This window comes from Microtus pennsylvanicus, chromosome 1, assembly GCF_037038515.1.
Source record: "Microtus pennsylvanicus isolate mMicPen1 chromosome 1, mMicPen1.hap1, whole genome shotgun sequence".
Classification (NCBI taxonomy): domain Eukaryota; kingdom Metazoa; phylum Chordata; class Mammalia; order Rodentia; family Cricetidae; genus Microtus; species Microtus pennsylvanicus.
The window spans coordinates 100078593-100090112 of NC_134579.1; the positions used below are offsets into that span (position 1 = coordinate 100078593).

Here is an 11520-nt window from a genome sequence, read left to right on the forward strand (position 1 = left end):
ATGTGCTGTACACCTTTCCCAAACACAGGCAGGACCGGAGTCAGCTGAACTGTGCCAGTTTATTACTGTTTTTGAGAAGTGTCCCTCTAACCCTGGCTAGCTAGAACTTGCTGGGTAGACCAGGCTGGCTTTGAACGCAGATCCACGTGCCTGTGCCATTGCCCCGTCCCAGAGTTTTGGTGGTGGAAGAGACCAGTGAACAGTCTCAGTTCTGGAGCCTGTCCCACAGTGCAGGCAGGGTGGGTCGATTCAGGTACGTCTGGTCAAGCACAGGTTGTAAAAGGAACTGGAATCAAAGACACTGCTTACCTTTTGCCAGCCCACCCACCCAGCAGCTTGCAGTTCGCTCCTGTTCTTCGGAGTGCCCCAGTAGTGTGGGTCCAGTATCAATATATAGGTTTCCGGACCTGGCCCCTCACAGATCCCCAGCAAGGCTTTAGACTGAGCATCTGCATCCCCTCCCACCATTACTGGGCCACCGCCCTCCATGAAGTGGGAATAAAGCCGCTCCAGTTCTCCCAGAAGTCCGGCTCCACGGGGCACGTGGCATAGGCGCCCCTGAAGTCCTCCAAAGTGTTCCAGGCAGAGACTGGCCTCTACACAGCCAATCCAGTCCCGAGAGTCCCGGAACCCTGGGGGCTTATCGCCCATGTCCTCCAGGGCAGCCTGTATGGCTGCCAGCCCAGGCACGCTGGAAGACTGGCCCTCTGGCCAAGAGCACAGTGTCTGCAGCGTGCGGTAGCCACATCCCCAGCCGCGGTCATCCAGTCCATCGCAGCCGTAGTGATAGTAAAGGTAGTGTCCCGAGAGGAGGGCCAGTCGGGCGGGACCGTGGCAGGGCAGAGCCAGGCCCAGGTGCACGTCCTTCAACAGCTCCAGGGTGCTCAGGCAGGTGTCAGCCGAGGCGGGGCGAATTACGGGTTCCTGGACTTTTCTGGAGCTAGCTGCGGGCAGGGTGGGCGCGCGGAACCGGGGAACCCTCACCAAACCGAAGCACGAAGGAGAAATGCCACAAGTAGACACCGATTTCGGAGCCTTCTAAAAGCGGGGACGAGCAGCCTTGCTGCGCAGTCGCAAGCTCCGCCCCAAGGGGTGGGTCCAGAACTTGCTTCCGCCGGATCCTGCAGGCAAGGTGCATCGATGTTCGCCAATCCTGAGGCTTCTGTTTCCAGCACTGACTCGGTCCCCGCCCCAACTTCCCGCCAGTAGCACAAACTAGTAGCTGTAACAGTTTATTGGCGGCCCGGAGGGGCGAAGGCACCGCGGGGATGGGAGCTCGGTCCCAGACATGCAGAAGAAGGGGAGCCCCTGGTGGGGGGGAGTCGGGATGGGGTGGACAGGGTCTGGGGCTTGGTTGTATTATATCCCAGCCCTTAAATAAATAGTATATATACACAGCTAGGGGCTCGGGCAGGGCGGCGAGACCTGAGGGTCTCCCCAGGGTCACAGGTCTGAGCAGCGCTCCTGCTTGCTGTAGTGGTCGAACTGGTTCTTCCAGTGTACCATGTAGGAGCTCCAGCGGTGGAACTCGGCCTTCCATTGGCGCTCTGCCTCGTCCAGCGTGTCTGCGGCCGGGGCGCCCCGCAAGAGTAGGAGAAGGAAACGGAGCGGGTAGGGCAGCAAGAGGGGGCGTGAGTGCGCCGCCGTGCACGCCACGTAGGAGGCCGAAGGGAGTGGTGGGAAGAGAACAGTGGATGATACGGAGGACGAGAGTAGAGGTGGAGAAGGGTGGCAGGAACACGAGTGGAGAGAAATGGTCGGAAGATGGATGGGAGGAACAGGACCAAAATGGGAGGAGGGTCCATGGGTTGGGGAAAAGAGAGAAGACACAGAAATGGTTGGCGGTTATAAGCCCCATTGACTGACGCTGTCTATCCCCGGGTCCTTCTTCCCTCAACATCAGGCTCAATTTCCAGGTGATAATTTTAAATTAAAAAAAGAAAACTGGTTTTTGGATTTTCACTTAAACTGACTTTGTCCAGTTTGTCTCGGCTTGAGAAGGGAGTGGGGTGCTGTATCCCTAGAAGGGGCCCCTCCTTTCCTTCCAGCCACATACTAGAGTAAGTGTCCTCTGAGGCCAGAGGAGAGAAGAGGCTGTAGTCACAGCCACGGAAGCCGGGTGTGGAGGAGGAAAAGGAAGAGAAGGAGAAAGGGCAGGAATAAGTCGGGCCTGGGCCTCGGGGCAGCCTCCCCATGGGCGGGGCTTGGGCAGGTGCAGGGAGCCTCCGTGGCTGGGGGAGGTGGAGAAGAGAGGGGATTACACCCTGTCTTTGCATCCCTTTGCTCTTCCCTCCTTCCAACCCTTGCCGCCTCATTAGTTCCCTGCCCTTCACCCCCACCCCGCGCCTACCAGTGGCGCTGAGCAATTTGGGGAGAAAGCGATTCCAGAAGGCGCAGGTCTGGGCGCGCAGCCCCCGCCGCACCTCCAAGGGCCTCAGGTTCAGGCTCACGTATTGCTGCGCTCCAGTGGTGTACGGTGGCCACTGTGGGGTCTTGGAGTCTCGAGGGTCATTGGGGTCCCTGCGGAAGGAAGGGGAAATCTCAGCCTGCCCAGAGGGATAAGGAATGATGTCGTTGGTCCTCTTCCTGACTTTGAACCCTCTTCAACTCCAGGGAGACACCCATCCTCTCCTCCTTACTCCTCCAGCCATCTGTCTATCTCGTCTGTGTGTGTTCGTCGCGTGCGTGTCACTGTGTAACTCAATTTGGCAATGCTTCTGCCTCAGTTTCCCTGAGTGCAGGGACGACAAAGGGTGTTTTTCTCCACTTCCCTTTGTTTTCTTTGTTCAATTTTTATTTTCCCCCTTCTATTAAAAAAAAAAAATCCTAGTTGGGCGTAGGTAGGTGCAGTCCTGTCTCTAAAACATGGGTGACAGAACTTCTGGTGCCCTCAAGGGTTGTGCCTGCTAGGCAAGTAAGTACTTTACCAACTGAGGTGCCCCAGCCCTCTATTGCCTTTCTCTGTCTTTAATATTTTTTTTAAATTATGATGATGGTGTGTGTGAGAGAGAGAGATGTGGACGTCAGAGATAAATGTGTGGAGTTTTCTCCTTCCACGCTTATGTGAGCTCCAGGGATCCAGCTCAGGTAGTCAGGCCTGCACAGCGATGCTTTTTACCTGTTTTGAGCCATCTTGCCAGTCACCTCGCTATCTATCTCTTGCAGTGCTGGGGATGGCCTCGTATATATTTGTGTCCTTAGCCTTCTACCAGCCCTTAGCCTTCTACCAGCGAGCCGTACTTCCAGCACTCGCCCCAACCCCTCCCCCACCAAGGCTTCCTACGTAGTTCCATGTAGCCTGGGTATATAGAGTGGACTGGGCTCTATCTCCTGAGTGCTGGGATAAAAAGTATCCGGCTCTGTCTCCTAAGGACTCCCCCTTCTGCCTGCCTTGTTCTCGCATCCCCTTTCCTTTGTGGGTATTTCTCTTCCACTATCAGCCATAAGCACCCGTCTCCCCTGGACCCCCAGAGGCCATCTCCACTCCAATACCACTGACCCTGTGCGGGCAAAATTGGTCCAGTATTTCATAAGTCGCTGAGCAAAGATTCTCTCCTCCATGGTGTAGTTCAGCGAGGGGTCCAGGGGGAGCCCAAAGATGAACTCGATTTCATAGCCATGGGGCACCCCCATCCAGAGGGGCCAAGTCAATGTGGAGGCACGGTGTTCAAAGACGTAGGCATAGACCCGGGCCCCTTGGGCAGCCAGTCGCCCAGCCAGCTGGGCCACGGGGCACACAACGTTGTGGTCGCCTACCACTGCACTCATGGCATCCCTCAGGTGGGCAGGGTCCTCAGGGTGCAGCCAGTCTGTATAATGTAGGACCACAGCCTCGGCCGCCAGGTCACTTGCTTGGGGTACACCGATCCGCACCCCAGCCAGGAACTGGGCCCGGCTGATGAGAGATTCATTGTCTTTGCTGAAGCCTGGGACCCCGTAAACCAGAAAGTAGGAGCCCTCGTCCTTCACCACACCCACCAGCACCTGAGGATTGTTGGAGATGGGGAGAAGGATGGAGAGATGATAGACAGGCAGACAGAAACAGATGAACAAACAAATAGCCAGAGGGACGAACCATCACAGAGTCAGAATTACGTAGAGTAGAGAGCAGGGAAGGGACAAGGCATGGAGGAAAGAAAAAAATATACCCATCGTTTCTTTTTTGCCCAGCAACCACTATGGGATCTGAACCCTCCTCAGGGAGGGAATGACCATGGGACCCACAAGCTCGGACCTCTAACTGTGGGTCTGCAGTAAGCCCTCATGCTTGGGGCTCTGGGGAAGGAAGGGGAGGAATGGATGAAACCCAGAATACTCCGGGCAACCATTAGTCACCTGCAAGTCTTGAAAATCTCCAGCATTGATGAGGGCCTCTGGCGTGTCACTGAGGAAGTCCCCGTCCACCACAGGCACGAAGGAAAATCGGAAGATACTCTCTTGAGGCAGCACATGCCACTCGTGGTCCACCAGGTCCTGAGCTGGCCGCGTCCGCAGGCAGGCTATCAGCTCTGTGTCATTGCCACCAGCGCCACCTGGGGGACAGCCCACTAGGCGGGCCAGCAGTGTGGCCCTGCGCCTGGCCTCTCCTGCACTCACGGTGGCCCAGGGCCCATTGGGCGTACCACTCTGTAGGACAGCCCTATGGAAGAGGCTGCGGCTGGGCGGGGACAGAATGTGCATGCCCACCGAGGCTGCACCTGCACTCTCCCCAAACAGAGTCACTGACATCGGGTTTCCCCCAAAGGCTGCAATATTTTCTTGTACCCATTGCAAGGCAAGCCGTTGATCCAGCAGGCCTACATTGCCAGGGGCTTCTCTGCTGCCCGGCAGGGCCAAGAAGCCAAAGGTTCCTACTCGGTAGTTCATAGATACCAATACGGTCCCCTCAACCTGGGCCAGGAAACGGCCATCATACACGTCCAAGGAGGATGCTCCACTGTAGAAGCCACCCCCATAGATCCAGATGAGGACAGGTGCGGGAGAAGTAGGCCTGGGGTATGGTGTCCACACATTAAGATACAGGCAGTCTTCGCTCAGCTCTCGGTTGGGGTTCCACATCTCAGTACCCTCAAACCCAGGGTACAGGGTGTCCACATATTGGTAGCAGACATTTTGAAAGGTGGTAGCATCCAACACTCCTGACCAGGGCCGCTTGGGCTCTGGTGGCATAAACCTACGCGAGCCCACAGGTGGCTCTGCAAAGGGGATGCCCAGAAAAGCTGCGACTGGGCCCCCAGGGGCCTTCAGGCGAATGCCCCTCAGCTGGCCCCCTCGAACCCTCACCAGCAGCTGTAGGTCTTCCCGGCCCTCAGCCCCTGCCCCTCCTCCCAGGAGGGAGAGGAGGAGGAAGAGGAGGGGAGATGTCAGGGAGGGTGTGTGCAGGGGATACCAGGAAGGCCTCATGACTGCCATGACAGGCGGATGTCTGCTGGGAGAAAGAAAGGTAAAGGGTGAAGACAGGAGGCAGCTTGGAAGGAGATTAAGTAACAGTTTTGCCCAAGGGTTATCAAGGAGTTGCAGAGGAGGTGGGGCAGATTGGCAAGGGGAGGGGAGGAATGGAATCAAACACGGAGACAAGACCCAGGCAGACAAACCGGAGGGAACACAAGATCAAACAGACACACACACACACCCATACCACAACAAGTGCAGCCGACTGAGATAAGACCCATTAATACACACTCTCCCCTGCCCAGCAAGTCCCAAGGCCTCCCATACCTCCTTCCCCTGCCTCTGTGGCTTGGCCTAAGACCCCCTTGCTTACAGAGCTGGGTTGGAAAGGCCTCAGTTCTTGTACAGGCCTCAGGACAGGGGCGGGGCCCTCGAAGCCGGGTGGGGCCCTTCAGGAGCTTGCAAGTTTTGGTAAGAAAGCACATCCCAAGTCTCTCCTGGGTTGGCCAAAGCCTTCAGGGACTGGGTTGGGCATTCAAGGTATTGGGAGTCCCAGGTCCTGAAGGCATCCCAAATCCTGTCCAGTCCACACCTTGCCCCACCCTGCTCCGCCTCATCTTCTTCCTGGTACAGCCGGTTGGTACCCGTTTGCTTCTCATCAGCCGCACCCCTCTCTCCTGACTCCAGTCAATTGGCTCACCAGCCCCTTGAGGGGCTCCCCAGGACTCAAGCCCCTATGCATCCCTATATTGCAGTGCCTGCCGCTGCCAACCCGGAGCAGCAGAGACCAAGAGGAGGCCAGCGCTCCCCGCCCGAGCCTTGATGTGGGGGGGATCTGAAGGATCATGAGCATCGCAGAGGGGACTGAAGGGCGAGTCAGGACGCCTGTGTTCCGGAGCTCCGGAGATCCCCGCTGCAAAGGCAGGGGTGCTATTTTGGGGGCAACAGCTGTTGTAGTTCCGGCATCTCCAGCCAAGAGATCAAAATTCCCCGGGTCGGAACTACCCCCTTCGGGCGTTCACCCATCACCCAGCCAGCCCTGTTCGTCTGGATCTGGGGATAGTGGCGTTGCTGGAGATTAATCAGGAAACCCGAGTGGGGCTAATTATAACTCGGGGCTTCCGCTGAGCCTCCCTTTAGAAAAAAAAAAAGACAAAAAAAAAAAAGAAAGAAAGAAAAATAGAGACGGAATCTCCGCAGGAGGGGTCCTGAAGCTGGCAAGGGGCTCTGGGTAGGGACGTTGGGGTCGCGGCCTTCGGGATGGGGGGTGGTGCAGTCGGGATGTCAGTAACCTGCGCAGTTTGGGCTCCGCCCCAAACAGGGGGCGTCTTCCAATGTCCCCAGACTTGGAGGAGAGTGGGGAATGGGGCTTCAGGGGGTCCCTGCAGGAAGAGAGCGCAGAAGCAGCCACCGGCCAGGCGAGCATCATCATAAGTATGCTGCGGCTAGCGGGAGTTTCAGAGGAGTGCGAGGTAGTGGGGGGGGCCCTCTGGGCAGGCCCCGGGAGGCAGAAGGTGCAGTGGACTCTGTTTGGGGGGCTCCGATCATTCCAGGACCGCCCGGTTTCCCTGGGATGCGGATTGGTCCCCAGGCGGTGGAGGGTCCCGGGTGGGTTGGGAGACTCACCTGAGGCGGCTAAGCCGGGCCGGGTCGGGCCGCGCCGGGAGCTGGAGGCGGCCAATGTTCCCCGGCGCAGGCTGAGCCGACAGTGACAGCCGCCTCCGGCCCCCCGCACACACCCCTCCGGGCCGCACGGCGCCCCCGCCCGCCCACTGTCTCCGCCCCCGCCCCTCCCCGCTCCCCCGGGCTGCCACCTCCCCTCCTTCTCCCTCCCTTCAAGCCCTGGGACCCCGGGGAGCGGGGCCCAGACACGCTCCAGTGTTAGACTCAGACAGACCGACAGACCCGCAGACCTGCAGCGACGGGTCAGACACCCACGTGACAGACGGACCGCAGCCTGCGGAGACACCAGACACCGCTCACGCAGGCGACAGGCTCCTGCGGTGACAAGTCACAGACAGACCGACTTTCATGGACGGAAGGACATAATGATAGCCCTAATCCAGAAAGATCAGAGGCCTATTACTTGAGCATCTGTAACCACGACATAGCATGGGGGTGGCTTAGGAGAAGCGACATGTGAAATCCTGACCGAGGACCCCCTCAGCTGGCACTGGTAGAAGAAAATGACGTGGAGCATCTCTGGAGATGAAGGGACACCTGTGGGAACAGATACAGAAACACAGGCTCTTCCTCATAGGAGGAGACCCCCCGAGGGCAAGGAGAGGTGACGCGGGGACAGTTGAGAAGGCAGACCACACAGTGGCCTGCAGAAGGCTGCAGGGAGAGACTGCACACGGCTGCAGCAGTGGAAACTTCCGGAACCCCCAAGGGTGGGCTTGAGCTGATTCCCCTGACCGATGACCTCCGGCTGTCATCACAAGGGTCCGGCCGGGCCATGACATCACCAGGCCAAGCTTTCATTGGTCGCTGTGGTTAGCAGGTGGGAGCGGCCAGGCCTTGGAGCCCCCAGCCTGCTCATGAGTCCTACAGACCACACGCTCTGCCTTCTAGGGAGTCTCCCTATCAGCACCCGAGTGACGGTGGAAATTGTGCAGCTTCGTGCCCACACGAGATCACTACGCGGGAGGGACAAGTGGCTCGCGAGGTGGGTGGGGGCATCTGTCCCTGGAGCCTGCCGGCCGCTGCTGCGTGGGAGACTGGCCTGCACGCGCGAGCGTGGGGACGTGCGTGCGCGCGCGCGCGGTGCAGGGCGCTGCGTGGAGCGATGTGGGGGGAGGACACGCGCACGCATGCTCGCTGTGACCGCCTCGCGCTGTCCCTCGCGCCCCAGACACTCATCGGTCACCTCCTAGGTCCTGGGAGCTAGGGCGCACTGCCTTGAAGAAGGTTGGCCCAGGGGACACCAGCGCTGAGTCGAACCCCGCCCAGAAGTGCGCTTTCCACGTCTCCAAACTACGACATCCCCCACCTCCCAACCCTCCTGTCCCTGGAGAACCTGGCCACTGCATGCCGGGAAACGCATCTGCAGGCCAGCTCACCCGCGACTAGTCGGTGCTTGACTCGATGACACTATCGCCAGGTGGCGCCAGAGGCTGCCACTCTGGCCTGGAAGACGGGTGGGATCAGCCCTTCATTATCTGTTTCCTGGTCTTTCTGGAAAGAGGGGCGAGGGTGTGTTACTGTCGCTGTGGGAGAGAAAGAGTCTGAAGCGGCTTCTGAGCGTGATAATGCTAGATCGTTAAAACCATGGAGAAACGGGGGGAACTAATGAGCCCAGTTTTGTCCAGTCTTGACGCTCAGGGACTTTTAGCCCATAAAGGGGGCCCTGTTAGTGATGGTATCTTGTTCCTTGTCCAATTTGTTCGAGAGCAAGTGATGTTGGGCAGTTTGTTATCTGACCTTTGTAATTACGAGTTTGTTTCACGGAAGGAAAGATCTGGGACAGGAATAAGCTATCTGTGGACCTCAGGGCTATTGCTAAACCCATAATAGCTTAAATGACTAAGTAAGTGAAAGAGCAGGGGAAAAGGCGGGTGGTGACCAGGCAGTCAGGGCGCTTGCCATCAACATTGTAATCTAAGTTAAACTCCTGGGGCACACAAAGTGGAAAAAGAGAAACAACTCCCTGAAAGATGTCCTTTGACCTCCACGTGGGCACCGTGGCATGTACCCTACCCCCCATAAATAAGGATGAAGGAGAAAGAGGAGGAGGAGAAGAAGTCGAGAAAGAAGCTTTGGAGACAGCCATGTAAGGCTGGCACACTGCGCTTGACGTCAGGGACCAGTTGCTTTTACCACAGGGAACCTTGCTGCCCCTTTCGCTGTGTCTTGCTTTACCATCTTCAGCAAGGGACTCCCACCATGTGGCGTGATTATCAGCCATAACATCTGCATTCCCCAAGATGGGATCGGAGAAACATTGAACAGCATTCCTGCTCCTTTTAATGCCATTTTCTGGAAATTGACACGCAGTCCTTGCCTTTCCATACCGCTGGCCAAAATACTGGAGTTTCCATACTAGGCCAAAGTGTAATTCTAAGATCATAATTGCTACGAAAGAGGTCTAAATAGGTTGACTTTGTTTAGACTGATCTAAAATTTGACACATTTAAATCACGTTTTATTTATTTATTACAGGGCTGGGCAGTGGTGGCGCACGCATGTGTAGAGGTCAGAAGATAACTGGTGGGAGTCAGCTCTCTCCTTCCAGCACATGGGTCCTGAGGACAGATTGCAGGTCTTGGTGACAAACCCTTTACTCACTAAGCCAATTATCAGCTCTTGACTGTCTTTTTTTTTATACAGCTTATTTTCATTTTATGTGCATTGGTGTTTTGCCTGCGTATATGTCTGTGTGAGGGTGTCAGATCTTGGAGGACACAGACAGTTGTGAGCTGCCATGTGGGTGCTGGGAATTGAACCCAGGTCCTCAGGAAGAGCAATCAGTGCTCTTAACAGCTAAGCTGTCTGTCTCCAGCCCCTAGCCGTCTTAATAATAGAAAGAAGAGAGAACATATTCTTGGGGAAGGTTCCTATCCGTTAAATGCCCTAACATCTTCCTTTGTCTCTGTCACCTCATGTGTGAAACACGTCTAAAACATCCAGATTTGGAAGATGACCCCATTGCTTCCACAAAATCTGCACCCCTAGTTTGTAACCTGTGCTCCAGGTTGGCTTGGGTTCTCCTGTCATGCCTGGGCCATCCACCGGAGGATGCTGTTTGAGAGATCCTGTGGTCCTCCTGGAGGAGTAACATCCATATCGTCCACTGGAGGGCGCTGTTTGGAGGTTGACAGGGAAGGAGCATCCAGAATGGAGGTCCTTGAGGGCATTGTGGAGATGGAGAGGTGGATAGGACAAGCGGTCCTAAACAGGGGAGTTCTGTTCTGGGGACATTAGGTCCTGATTTAGATCTTTCCAGAATGAGAGGGACAGTCTCCAGCCAATGCCATCCTAGGTTGTTCTGCCCCAGGAGGTGTCCAAAGCAGCCATTGTATGACTCCCAAGAATCGAGGTTGTGACTCTGAAAAATGGGCAATCTGAGGCTATTCCTTTCATTGTCCATTGTTTCCTATGTCCCTTACTCCAGGTTATCCTAAGTTTTAGGCTAGGGGCTTGTCTCAGTGATAGAGCAACTGTCTAGAATCCCCCAGTGAGGGGCTGGGGTGTGGCTCAGTGGTAGAGCCCCTGCCTAGAATTTCCCATTGAGGGGCTGGGGTGTGGCTCAGGGGTACAGCCCCTGCCTAGAATCCCCTAGTGAGGGGCTGGGGTGTGGCTCAGGGATTGAGGCTGCTGCCCTAGGATGTGGAAAATCCTGGGTTCTATCCCAGTCCGGCATAGGGGAAGTCGAGGGAGATAATATTCCATTATTTTAAAAGAAGCCTTAACCTTGCATTACACTTTTGAAACCCAAATGACCAAGGAGAACTATCTTTTACATAATGATCGGACTATCATTTTGGAATATTTTTATTTAAAATGTTTTATCTTGACATTTATTTATTTGTTTTTATATCCGTGTGTGTGTGTGTGTGCACATGCATGTGTGCATGTGTTCACAAGTGTGCCTTGTCGCATGTGTGGTGGTCCTCTCTCTCTATGTGTGAGGTCAGAGGACGGAACTCAGGTCATCGGGCTTGATGCATGTTGGGCGAGTGATTTACCTTTGAGCTGTGACCCCAGGGACCAGATACTTGTCATTGTACCCAGGAGGGGTAAGGAAACATCAGAACTGAATTCAAAGAAGGGTTTCACCCCAGACTCGGATGACCCTATCACCAGCTGTGTCTCCCACTTGTCTGTGACCCAGACCTGAGCTGTAGCTTTATTCTTCTCTGGCTCTGCAGATACCTTAGGAAGTTGTCTACAATGCTTGCTGGTGCCCACCTGCCCCAGGATTCTCCACTCACTATTGTTTCTGAGCTCCTGCAGCTGCCACGGAATTGGGAAGGAAGGGGAGAGGGGGCAACGTGGGTGGTGGAGGGTGGGGCTCCAAGTACTTACAGTTAAGACCTCAACTCCTCTTCCCTTCGTCTCTCGCCAGGGTCCCCGGGCTCTCATGCCCTCCTGTCCTGCCTCCTCCAGAGAAGGACCCTTTGCTTTGGA

The 11520-nt window shown here is 56.0% G+C and overlaps 2 protein-coding genes across 6 annotated transcripts; both read right to left on the reverse strand.

The window, feature by feature from the left end:
• Window positions 1-40: 40 nt before the first annotated feature.
• Window positions 41-1138, reverse strand: Ufsp1 (UFM1 specific peptidase 1). Its single transcript, XM_075974178.1, has 2 exons — window positions 1106-1138; window positions 41-1038 (listed from the first exon to the last, which is right to left on the reverse strand). The coding sequence occupies exons 1-2, from the start codon at window positions 1136-1138 to the stop codon at window positions 250-252; spliced, it is 822 nt and encodes a 273-aa protein (XP_075830293.1). The 3' UTR covers window positions 41-249.
• Window positions 1139-1219: 81 nt separating this feature from the next.
• On the reverse strand, window positions 1220-8210 carry Ache (acetylcholinesterase (Yt blood group)). Of its 5 annotated transcripts, none has more exons than XM_075976278.1 (5): window positions 7478-8210; window positions 4336-5428; window positions 3500-3984; window positions 2351-2520; window positions 1220-1565 (listed from the first exon to the last, which is right to left on the reverse strand). In XM_075976278.1, the coding sequence occupies exons 1-5, from the start codon at window positions 7528-7530 to the stop codon at window positions 1444-1446; spliced, it is 1923 nt and encodes a 640-aa protein (XP_075832393.1). In that variant the 5' UTR covers window positions 7531-8210; the 3' UTR covers window positions 1220-1443. The 5 variants fall into 5 exon arrangements, with proteins under 5 accessions (XP_075832393.1, XP_075832419.1, XP_075832429.1 ...); XM_075976304.1 differs by lacking the exon at window positions 7478-8210 and adding an exon at window positions 7018-7146 and having other exon boundaries at window positions 4336-5425; XM_075976314.1 differs by lacking the exon at window positions 7478-8210 and adding an exon at window positions 5765-6974 and having other exon boundaries at window positions 4336-5425.
• Between the last annotated feature and the right edge of the window lie 3310 nt (window positions 8211-11520).